Raw genomic sequence first — 12,499 nt, 5'->3', positions numbered from 1 at the left:
GTGGCGTATATCAATCGCCAGGGCGGCCTTCGCTCACCTCGCATGTCACAACTCGCCCGCCGTCTACTCCTTTGGAGTCAAACGTGGCTGAAATCGCTGCGTGCCATTCACATTCCAGGGGAACTCAACCGTGCAGCAGATCAGCTCTCACGGCAGTCCACCCACCCCGGAGAATGGCGACTCCACCCCGAGACAGTCCAGCTGATTTGGAGTCGATTCGGCCAGGCTCAGATAGATCTGTTCGCCTCCCCCGAAACCTCCCACTGCCAGCTCTTTTTCTCTCTGACCCAGGCTCCCCTCGGCAGAGACGCCCTGGCACACAGCTGGCCTCCGGGGCTCAAGTACGCCTTTCCCCCAGTGAGCCTCCTTGCACAGACCCTGTGCAAGTTCCGGGAGGACGAGGAGAAGGTCTTGCTGGTCGCGCCATATTGGCCCACCCGGACCTGGTTCCCAGAACTCATTTCCCTCGTGGCAGCCCCTCCCTAGAAAATCTCCTTGAGGAAAGACCTTCTTTCTCAGGGGATGGGCACGATTTGGCACCCGCGCCCCGACCTGTGGAACCTTCATGTTTGACTCCTGGACGGGACGCGTCAGACCTCGCCGGCCTTCCCCAGGCCGTGAGAAACACCATCATTCAGTCCCGAGCCCCCTCTACGAGGCAGGCTTACGCTCTGAGGTGGGGTCTGTTCGTTGACTGGTGCTCCTCTCGAGCTGAGGACCCACAGAGATGCACGATTGCAGTAGTGCTTTCCTTCCTGCAAGAGAAGTTGGAGCGCAGGCTGTCCCCTTCGACTCTCAAAGTCTACGTCGCTGCTATTGCGGCTTATCATGACGCAGTTGATGGAACATCCCTAGGTAAGCACCCACTGGTCGTGAGGTTCCTTAGAGGTGCCAGGAGACTTAATCCTCCCAGACCGCACCTCATACCCTCTTGGGATCTCTCCGTCGCCCTCCGTGGCCTACGGGACGCCCCATTCGAGCCACTTGCCTCAGTTGAGCTGAAATTTCTGTCTCTTAAGACAGCGCTCCTGACTGCTCTGGCCTCCATCAAGAGGGTAGGGGACCTACAAGCTTTCTCTGTCAACGAAACGTGCCTTGAGTTCGGGCCCGGAGATTCTCACGTCATCTTGAGACCCCGGCCCGGTTATGTGCCCAAGGTTCCCACCACGCCCTTCCGCGATCAGGTGGTGAACCTGCAAGCTCTGCCCCCGGAGGAGGCAGACCCAGCTTCTGCGCTGCTCTGCCCTGTTCGTGCTCTGCGTACTTACATAGACCGTACTCGGCACTTCAGGCGCACCGAGCAGCTCTTTGTCTGCTTCGGAGGTCAGCAGAAAGGGAATGCTGTCTCCAAACTGAGGTTGGCCCATTGGGTGGTAGAAGCCATCTCCCTATCTTACTTATATCAGGGAGAGCCATGCCCATTAGGTGTTCATGCCTACTCCACTAGGAGTGTTGCCTCATCCTACGCGTTGGCTCATGGCGCCTCACTAGCGGACATCTGTAGAGCTGCGGGCTGGGCGACACCCAATACCTTCGCTAGGTTTTACAACCTCCGCGTAGAGGCCGTATCCTCCCGTGTCTTAACATAAGACTTAGGCGAGCGGGAGGATGGCTGGTGTCGGCTTGCTGCGCCATTCCCAAAAGGGATCCGTGCGCTATATCCCAGAATGTTCCCTCCGGTGAACCCTGGGTCCTCCGTGCCCCGCAGTCCGGCCTAGATGCGGAGTAGTCCCTGACTGTGATCCTGCTCGGGTCTCCTTCGCCCCGCAGGTTGTGGCTTAGTTTTTTATTATTCCAGCGGAGGAGACCGCTGTTTTCCTCGTGTATCCCTAAAAACCTTTACGGATATATTGAATTATTCTCATTTCCACATGTAAAGATTTCATGTGCTCCGCCCCCCCCCCCCAACCCATGCTTCAGTACGTCTGGCATCCCTGGAAGGGCCCCCTAATTGGGCTTCAGGGCGTTGGGAAGGTTACGTTACAATACCGCCTGCAGAAACTTCTGGAGAAGACTTGCCGGCACGTGGCGTTGTGCGTAATGCGGCGTCAGGGTCGTGGCCTTTTCCATAGGGCTAGTTCCCATGTAACGTCGGAGTGATTCGACTGAAGGGGAACGTCTAGGTTACGAAGGTAACCCTCGTTCCCTGAAGGAGGGAACGGAGACATTACATTCCCCTGCCACGACCTGACGTCGCGCTGACGCCGGCTCGATCGGCTCTTCAGCAAAAGTCTAACTGAGTGATGCGCGCGGCCATCTTATATACCCGTATGTATGGGGGCGTGGCCGGCGCGCACGTCCACTCGCCAATTTGCAATTGACCTTTTTATATAAGGCTCAGAGATGATCGGTCTCTCAAGCGAGATCCCATGTAACGTCTCTGTTCCCTCCTTCAGGGAACGAGGGTTACCTTCATAACCTAGACGTTTCCTCCTGTTAAAATGGCTTCTGCAAACTAAGAAAAAAAAGGGAAAAGAAGAGGGAGAGAAAACACTATGATAATAAGATGGCAGAAAAACGTCTTACTTTAATAACAGCTACATACTTTGCACACAAACACTCCACATGAATTGCCGTCTTTCTGTAAACTGTGTGGTAACGTCCCACATTTCCATTCAGTGCCCTGAAATCCCTTGTGGTCCATGAAATCCCTTTGGGGGAAAAAAGAGTGTAAAAACTACATTAAAAAAACCCCACACAAACACCCCAACAACAACAACAACATCATCATCATCATCAAGAGCTTCATTACACAATTATTGATTCCCACCTCACAGCCTTACAGCAGTGAGCCAACTTCTTGCTTCCCTCACCAAGGGAGTTCATATAGACAATCCTTCCTTGTTGAGGATATATCAACTACAAAAAGACTTACAATTTTACAAATGTACAAGGTACAGGGGGAAAAAAGGAGAGAAGTCAGGGAATTAAGCAAACTGTCAGCAACACATCCGGACCGTCAGGTTCCATCACCACGCCCACTCGTTCCCAATCACCCGCCTTCTGATCACCTGCACCTGCCGCTCCTCATCAACGCACCTCCATAAATACACAGCACTTTCACCAGGGGTCCGTTCTTCGTACCTCGCTTACTACATCCAGGATCAAATGACACATCCAAGATCAAATCATCACGCTAACTATGAGCTCGCTATTCCGGTTCTCCGAACGCACCTGTTGTTGATGATTAGTATAGCTGGATGAAGTTATTTGAGATCACTGGGTGGCTTAAAAGGGGCTACGTATCGATAGTAGAAACATTGATCGGCAACGCTTTGATTGGTCGGCGAACATGACGAAGGAGCGAGCTCAGTATTTTTCTGCAGCAGAGCAAGAACTCTTGATTGAGGGATTTCAGGAGTTTCAGAGTTTAATTAAAACGCAAGGGAATACTGCAAGGGCTGGAAAAGCAAGGAGAGAGGGCTGGCAAAAAGTAGTGAACAAATTAAACGCGTTAATGCTGCCCATGTTACATGTTTTTTCCTTGATATGTTATTTTATTTATATTTTAATTTTTTTATACACTACCGTTCAAAAGTTTGGGGTCAGTAAGACTTGTAATAGTCTTTAAAGAAGTCTCTTATGCTCATCAAGACTGCATTTATTTGATTAAAAAAACAGAAAAAACAGTAATATTGCAAATTGTTTTTACAAAATAAAATAATGTTTTTGTTTTTTTTAATATATTTTAACATACTTTGAAATAGAATTTATTCCTGTGATGAAAAGCTGAATTTTTATCAGCTGTTACTCCAGTCTTAAGTGTCACACGATCCTTCAGGAATCATTCTAATATGCTGATTTATTATTAGAATGATCAATGTTGGATAATATCAACAGTTGTGCTGCCAAATATTTTTTGGAACCTGTCATATATATACACTTTCTTGCAAGATACTTTTCTTTTCCCACGCGAGTCAGTCCGCGTCAGTCATGCTCTTTAACCAATCAGATGTGACCTCGCCATTTCAACCAATCATAACCTGCCAGGAGCGCAGCCTAAATCCTGTTTACATGAAATAAACCTGCTCCAGAGCAGGTTTAAGCTTGCAGAGCTGTTGCTATGACAGCAAGTCCAGGATGAGCTTCGAAGAACCAAACAATCCAAGATCATGCCAAATCGTCAACAATCAAATCCAGCTAATTTAGTTAGCGAGGTACGAAGAACGGACCCCTGATCACCGTCAGATCTACTCGATAGACACTGGACTCAAACCTCTCTTTCCAACAAAGTATTACCTGCCTGTCTTCCTGCCATTCTGTTTATCTTCCAGTTAAGTTGTAGTCTGTTTTATGTTTGCTTTTCTCTTTATTTATTATGATGTGATTTATGTTCTGAATGAAGCTTTTCTATTTTGAGTTTATCCTTTATTATTAAAAAAGATCTCTAAGTTCATTTAATCTCTCTCTCTTCCCTTCGAGCCTGACAGAAGATCTGACCTAGACAAGATACAGATCCTTCACCATGTCAACTCGCCCCACTTCCGATCCTCTCCTATCAATCTTCCAGCCTTCACTGAGCACTTCCCCCTTTGCCTCTGGAAGTCCCATGGCCTTATCTGCTTGCTATTCGGGCGAGGCGGACAAATGTAACAGCTTCCTCCTACAGTGCACCCTGCATTTTGAGATGCAGCCCCAGCGATTTCCCACGGAGCGATCGAAGACGGCGTTCATCACCAGTTTGCTGTCGGGCAGAGCGCTGGATTGGGCTGATGCACTATGGCAAGCGGAAAATCCCATAATCGGTAATTTATCTGCATTCACTAAACACTTCAAGGAAGTTTTTGGAAGAACTACCGGATCCTTATCAGTCTCGGATGAACTGTTACGCCTGCGTCAAGGCTCTTCTTCGGCTGGTGAGTACACTCTCCGGTTCCGCACCCTAGCGACCCTTAGTGGCTGGAATGAACCAGCGCTCTGCTCAATCTTCCGTCAGGGGTTGAATTGCAACATCAGACAGCAACTGGTGATTTTCGATGATTCAATCAGTCTCGAAACGCTCATCCAGAAGACCACCCAGATCGCTCAGCGCCTGTTTGCATGTTCTCCTGACACCATCTCACTGCCAGCCGCCTCGCCCGTTCCTGGACATTCCCCTCCAACACCAGAGCCGATGCAGACGGACTCCTATCATCTATCCGCTGCTGAGAGATATCGCCGTGTGTCCCAGGGGCTCTGTCTATACTGTGGAGGCGAGAACCATACCATCACTTCCTGTCCTATCAAACCACCACGACCTTCTGTGAGTATTCTAAATATCTCCCCAGACGTAACCAACATGAGAAAACTTTCGATCATTCTGCTGATCAAAGACTCTGCCTTCACAGTACAAGCTCTCCTCGACTCGGGTGCCTCGGGGAACTTCACCTCCCTCAACACACTGAGAACCCTCAACCTACCAGCTTTACCTCAACATCCTCAATATCAGATCAACACCATCAGAGGTGAGCCCTTGGGACCCGGCCGAGTGAAGCAACGTTCTCCTGACTGCCAACTTCAAATCGGTAACTTCCACGTAGAGGACATCTCATTTCAGGTGTTGGAGGGCGCTACAGTGGACATCGTCCTGGGAAGCCCCTGGCTGATCAAGCACTCACCTACCTTGGATTGGGAAAGATGTGAAATCCTCGAGTGGAGATCTAAGTGCCACGAATCCTGTCTTCAACACCTACCCGTCCCAAACCTCTCTCTTCAGTCAACCCTTGTCGAGAGTCCTCAATCCTCCAAGTGCATCTCCATACCGGAGGACTACAGGGTGTTCCAGGACGTCTTTAGCAAGCAGGCTGCTACCAAATTGCCACCTCATAGGCCATGGGACTGCGCCATCGACTTGCTGCCTGGAGCCAAACTTCCTAAGGGTAAGGTCTACCCTCTGTCCATCCCGGAGCAGAAGGCCATGGAGGAGTACATCAAGGAGGCTCTCCACCAAGGTTTCATCGTGCCATCCACCTTGCCAGCCGCCTCGAGTTTTTTCTTTGTGGGGAAGAAGGATGAAGGCCTGCGACCTTGTATTGACTACCGTGTCCTGAATTCCCAGACGGTCAAATTTCCATACCCCCTGCCGTTGGTCCCAGCTGCTTTAGAGGAACTGCGTGGAGCTCGCATCTTCTCCAAGCTGGACCTGCGTAGCGCCTACAACCTCGTCCGTATCTGCACTGGGGACGAATGGAAGACCGCCTTCATCACCCCTACTGGCCACTACCATTACCGGGTCATGCCCTATGGCCTGGTCAACGCGCCTTCCGTCTTCCAGGGCTTCATGAACGAGGTGTTCCGAGAGTTCCTCCACCGGTTCGTCATCGTCTACATCGACGACATCCTCATCTACTCTTGGAACCTGGCCGACCATCGCCACCACGTTACGCAGGTCCTCTCGAAGCTGAGACACCACAACCTGTACCTCAAGGCTGAGAAGTGCAAGTTCCACCAAACCACCATCCAGTTCCTCGGCTACTTCATCAGTCCAGCTGGGATCAGCATGGACACGGACAAGGTCGCAGCCATCAGGGACTGGCCCCAACCTACCTCAGTAAAGGAACTTCAGCGCTTTCTCGGATTCGCGAACTTCTATCGCCGCTTCATCCACCAGTTCAGTCTTCATTCAGCCAGCCTCACCAACCTGCTTAAGGGCAAACCCAAGACCCTCACCTGGACTCCTGATGCCATCCAAGCCTTCACCTCACTCAAAACTGCCTTCTGTACGGCTCCGGCCCTCATCCTTCCAGACCCCACTAAACCCTTCATCGTGGAAGTAGATGCGTCCACCATCGGGGCTGGAGCCGTACTCTCACAATACTCCGGAGAGCCTCCCAAACTCCATCCATGTGCCTTCTTTTCCCGGAAGTTTTCCCCAGCGGAACAGAACTACGACATCGGCAATCGGGAACTCCTGGCCATCAAACTAGCTCTGGAGGAATGGAGGCATTGGCTCGAGGGAGCTACACACCCTTTTACCGTCATCACCGACCACCGAAACCTGGAATACATCCGAGAGGCCAAACGGCTGAATCCTCGCCAGGCTCGGTGGGACCTATTCTTCTCCAGGTTCTGTTTCACCATCACCTACCGTCCAGGCCACAAGAACCTGAAGGCGGACGCATTATCCCGTATCTACCAGCCAGACCCGCAGCCAACCTCCGATCCCATCCTTCCTCCAGAGCTCTTTCTGAACCCCATCGTGTGGGACTTGGACCAACAACTCCAGGAGGCTACATCCCGAGAGACAGTTCCGCTGGGAGGTCCGGAAGGGAAACAGTACGTCCCTTACTCCATGCGCTCCTCCCTTCTGGACTCCATCCACTCCTCTCCGGGCTCTGGACACCCAGGCAGCAAGCGGACCCTCTCACTCCTTCGCTCCCGGTACTGGTGGCCCAAGATAGCCCGTGAGGTAACCCAACATGTCCGTGCCTGCTCAGTCTGTGCCATGACCAACACTCCACGACAGCTACCTCAAGGTAAACTCCGGCCACTACCCATACCTGCCCGTCCCTGGTCCCACATCGGCATTGACTTCACCGATCTGCCATCATCCAACAATTTCACCTGTATTCTAGTCATCGTAGACCGGTTCCCCAAGTCCTGCAGGTTTGTTCCCCTCAAGGGATTGCCCACAGCTATGGAAACCGCAGAAACTCTCTTCCAGTCTGTCTTTCGCTATTTCGGTCTACCTGAAGACATTGTGTCGGACCGGGGACCACAGTTCATCTCCCGGGTATTGCATGCATTCTTCAAAAAACTTCAGGTATCCATCAGTCTATCTTCGGGCTAGCACCCTCAAACTAACGGCCAGACTGAGCGGAAGATACAAGAACTCGGACGGTTCCTCCGGGCCTATTGCTCTTCCGACCAGCATGACTGGAGCCGTTACCTTCCCTGGGCCGAATATGCCCAAAACTCTCTGAGACAATCCACTACTGGACTTACTCCTTTTCAGTGTGTGCTAGGCTATCAACCCCCTCTGTTTCCCTGGTCGGAAGAGCCCGCCAACATCCCAGCCATCGACCACTGGTTCCGGGAAAGTGAGAGGGTCTGGGACTCGGCCCATGTTCACCTACAGCAAGCAGTTTGGAGACATAAGACCTTCGCGGATGTCCGACGTTATCCACCTCCCACCTTCCAACCTGGAGAGCTAGTGTGGCTCTCCACGAAGGACATCCGCCTCCGACTGCCCTGTAGGAAACTCATCGGGCCGTTCCCCATCCAGAGGCAAATCAACCCAGTCACCTACCAGCTCCAACTGCCTGCACACTACCGCATTCACCCTACATTCCATGTCTCCTTGCTCAAACCTGCCACTAACTCTCCTCTTCCTCCCTCCACAGAACCTGGCGGTGCCGAGGTTCCTCCTCCTCCGGAGGTCCAGGAGGACCCTTCGGTCTACTCTGTCCGGGAGATCCTGGACTCTCGGCGGCGAGGGGGCTTGCTTGAGTACCTCGTGGACTGGGAGGGCTATGGTCCAGAGGAACGGTCCTGGGTTCCTCGCAATGACATTCTCGATCCATCTCTACTCTCTGACTATCATCATCAACATCCGGATCGTCCTGCTCCCAGACCTGCCCGTGGAGGAGGGGGTACTGTCAGCAACACATCCAGACCGTCAGGTTCCATCACCACGCCCACTCGTTCCCAATCACCCGCCTTCTGATCACCTGCACCTGCCGCTCCTCATCAACGCACCTCCATAAATACACAGCACTTTCACCAGATCACCGTCAGATCTACTCGATAGACACTGGACTCAAACCTCTCTTTCCAACCAAAGTATTACCTGCCTGTCTTCCTGCCATTCTGTTTATCTTCCAGTTAAGTTGTAGTCTGTTTTATGTTTGCTTTTCTCTTTATTTATTATGATGTGATTTATGTTCTGAATGAAGCTTTTCTGTTTTGAGTTTATCCTTTATTATTAAAAAAGATCTCTAAGTTCATTTCATCTCTCTCTCTTCCCTTCGAGCCTGACACAAACCAGGAGTGTCCAGTGGTGAGCATCATTTACAGACCCCAGAAGCAAATCATATTTATGCAGATCTGTCTATATGGGCATACAAGTGATTACAAGATCAATACACAATGAATAAATAAACTCATGGTATTCATTTTATCAGGATTGGTAAACAGTTTTACCCTTTTCATTAAACAGGCTTTGGCATTCCACATTTTTGTCATTTCAAAAGAATCAATGACAAGTGCATTGCCTGCATATCTTTTTGCAAGACAAGCAATGTATGCATTGATGACCTGCAATGAAAAAATTCAAACAAGATAGCCACAGTTTTACCACAGTGTGTTAATGTCAGAATTATGATGCTCAAATGGAAACAACCAACCTCACTTTCAAGCTCCTCTCCAGGCCTGAGGCGCTCAAGATCCATAGAAAAGAGCTTGTATGGACCTATTTTGCTCCAGATTTGTCCTCCAATTTTACCTGCCCAGATGTCTTGTAACACTAAAACACAAAGAGGCAATGCTTAAATTTTTAATTTAAATTAGTTTTGAAAATTAAAAAGGAGGCTACATACAAGTCAGCTGGGAGAAAGCAGACTTTGAGACTGCAGGCAGGGAGGAGGCAGGCTCTGAGGATGCAGGCAGGGAGGAAGCAGGCAGGGAGGAGGCAGGCTCTGAGGATGCAGGCAGGGAGGAAGCAGGCAGGGAGGAGGCAGGCTCTGAGGATGCAGGCAGGGAGGAGGCAGAGTTTGAGGATGCAGGCAGAGAGGAAGCAGGCTCTGAGGCTGCAAGCAAAGAGGATGTAGGCTCTGAGGATGCAGGCAGGGAGGAAGCAGGCAGGGAGGAGGCAGAGTCTGAGGATGCAGGCAGAGAGGAAGCAGGCTCTGAGGCTGCAAGCAAAGAGGATGTAGGCTCTGAGGCTGCAGGCAGGCTCTGAGGATGCAGGCAGGGAGGAGGCAGAGTCTGAGGATGCAAGCAAAGAGGATGCAGGCTCTGAGGCTGCAGGCAGGGAGGAGGCAGGCTCTGAGGATGCAGGCAGGGAGGATGCTGGCTGGGTAATGGTATGGGACTGGAATGAGACAATAGGTATGGTGATGGGCAAATGATGCAGGGTAAATTGTGTAACTGGCAAAGTAACAGGATGGGTGAATGTGAGATGGGGTTGAACAGGTGGGCAATTGACAGTGACTGGGGTTAAAACGGGAACTGAAGGCGCAGTGGCAGGTAAGGATGTTGTGACATATGTGACTTTGGGAGCTTTTGCTGGTGGTTCTTCTTTGAAGTGCACTAAGTGATCAAGGTTTACTTTGGGGTAGATTTTGCCATTGTCATCAGCGAGATCAATGCTTTTGTCCTTTACATTTAAAACGGTGTATGGGCCGACATAATCTGGGTCAAGCTTGCCTCCCTTTCGCTGCTGACTCCTTATATTTTGCCGCAACACTCGGTCTCCAACCTGCAGGACCCTGGGCTTTTCTTGCAGCTTTCTTTTTTTAATTTTAGAATGAACCTGTGCCATATTTTCTTTGTCAACCTGGTAAAGGCGGTCCTGTCGTTTCACACATTCAGAAATGCACTCCTCGGCTACCAGTTCCTCAACACTTTCATTGATCTAAGAATCAGAATTGCACATGTTACATTTACAAAGTAATTGCAGAAAACAAATTAGTTTAAATAATGTACTGACCTCATATTTGTCTGGTACCTCACATGGATACCTAGCCTCATGTCCAAAAAGTAAAAAATAAGGCGAAAACTTTGTAGTAAGTTGTTTTTTGGTTCTCAAGCCAAACATTGTGGCCTCCAAATAATCTGCCCACAAGCTTGGCTTCCTTTCCACTAGCTTGCTCAAAGTTCTGTATAAGGAGGAGAAGAAAAAAAAACATTATGGCCCTGTAAATCAATAACCAACTGTATTATAACTGAAAACACACCGCCACAACAATAACAACTACAATATATATATATATATATATATATATATATATATATATATATATAACCTCTGAATTGTGCCATTAAGCTTCTCAACCAAACCATTTGTCTGTGGATGGTATGGTGCACATAAGCTCCTGCTGATGCCCAGTGTTTGGCACACCTCTAGATTGATCTGTATATACACACAAAGTTTTATTTTTAGGTGAGCAGGAATTTCATTAAATAAGAAAAAAGCTCTTTCAAGAAAATGTTAAGAATTAGAATGGGGGAAAAAACAAAACACACAAACACACACACACACACACACACACACGTTTGTTTTTGTGAATTGTGGGGACATTCCATAGACGTAATGGTTTTTATACTGTACAAACGATATTTGCTATCACCCTACACCTTCCCTACACCTAAACCTAGCCCTCACAGGAGACTGTGCATATCTTTACATTCTCAAAAAAAAACGTATTCTGTATGATTTATAAGCCTTTTGAAAAGTGGGGACATGGGCAATGTCCTCATAAGTCACCCTCTCCTTGTAATACCTATGTCATACCCATGTTATTACACAAATTTGTGTCCTGATATGTCACAAAAACAAGGCACACACACACACACACACACACACACACACACACACACACACACACACACACACACACTTTAATACTAACCTGGTTTACAAATTCAGTGCCTTGATCCGTTAGTATCCTTTTCGGGGCACCGAATTTATAGAAAAGTTTAATTATACACTCTGTCACCTCCTCTGCCCTTTTAGACTTCAGTGGGAAAGCCTCACACCACTTTGTAAAATAATCTACCATCACACAAATGTACTGGTAGCCATCTTTTGTTGGTGTGAGCTTTCCCACTAAGTCCATACCCACAATCTCCTATGGCTCTGCCACCTGGAAAACATTCACATGTTTAAGTCCATTGCAACAAATTGAGAATTGTTATCACACAAACATAACTTACCTGAATAGGGGTATATTGAGTTTGGTTCTTTAGAGAACGTTGTTTCTGCTGGCAAGCTGCACAGTGCATTATCTGAGAAAAAAAAATCTTGTCTCTTGCTTGTTGATTGGTAGGCTCATACATAAATAGAAGTGTACACATGATATTGTACTCACCCATTTTTTATGTCCAAAGACATGCCTGGCCAATAAAACCTTCTGCTAACTGCATCCAAGGTTTTATGAATGCCACAGTGAGCCCCTTTTGCACTACTGTGCAATTCCATAAAAATTTCTTTGGCCTTCTCTTTTGTGCAGATTACTTTGGCCAAAGCACCTCCTTCCTTCCTCCTTATATAATGCAAAACATCATCTAAAAAAGGCAGGTTAGTCATTATACTATAAAAAAAAAATGAAATAAAAAATTAACTGAGATGGAGAATATACATATACTTACTTTGTATAAGGAAGTTTTTAGCTTTTCTGAGGAAAACTATTTTAGCATTCCTAGAAATACCCTCAGGTAATGTTCCAGAATGTTTGAACTCAAAAAGTTTGTTGTATGTAGTTACATCCATCTCTAACCTCACCCTTACAAAACTAGCGAAATGGCCACTTATATACAATTTTTCATAACAATGCAAACAAGTATAATAAATTAATTAATT

General features: G+C 48.4%; 1 protein-coding gene across 1 annotated transcript; it reads right to left on the bottom strand.

Annotated features, from left to right (window-relative positions):
- Nucleotides 1-2,335: 2,335 nt before the first annotated feature.
- On the bottom strand, nucleotides 2,336-11,965 carry LOC141326542 (uncharacterized). Its single transcript, XM_073835277.1, has 6 exons — nucleotides 11,854-11,965; nucleotides 11,550-11,783; nucleotides 10,944-11,050; nucleotides 9,324-10,796; nucleotides 2,546-2,651; nucleotides 2,336-2,455 (listed from the first exon to the last, which is right to left on the bottom strand). Exon 4 carries the CDS (start codon nucleotides 10,457-10,459, stop codon nucleotides 9,473-9,475), a length of 987 nt encoding a protein of 328 aa, XP_073691378.1. The 5' UTR covers nucleotides 10,460-10,796; nucleotides 10,944-11,050; nucleotides 11,550-11,783; nucleotides 11,854-11,965; the 3' UTR covers nucleotides 2,336-2,455; nucleotides 2,546-2,651; nucleotides 9,324-9,472.
- Between the last annotated feature and the right edge of the window lie 534 nt (nucleotides 11,966-12,499).

Source organism: Garra rufa, chromosome 2 (genome assembly GCF_049309525.1).
Source record: "Garra rufa chromosome 2, GarRuf1.0, whole genome shotgun sequence".
NCBI lineage: Eukaryota > Metazoa > Chordata > Actinopteri > Cypriniformes > Cyprinidae > Garra > Garra rufa.
The sequence above is the reverse complement of the archived record's forward strand: the minus strand, read 5'-3'. Positions and strand labels throughout refer to the sequence as shown.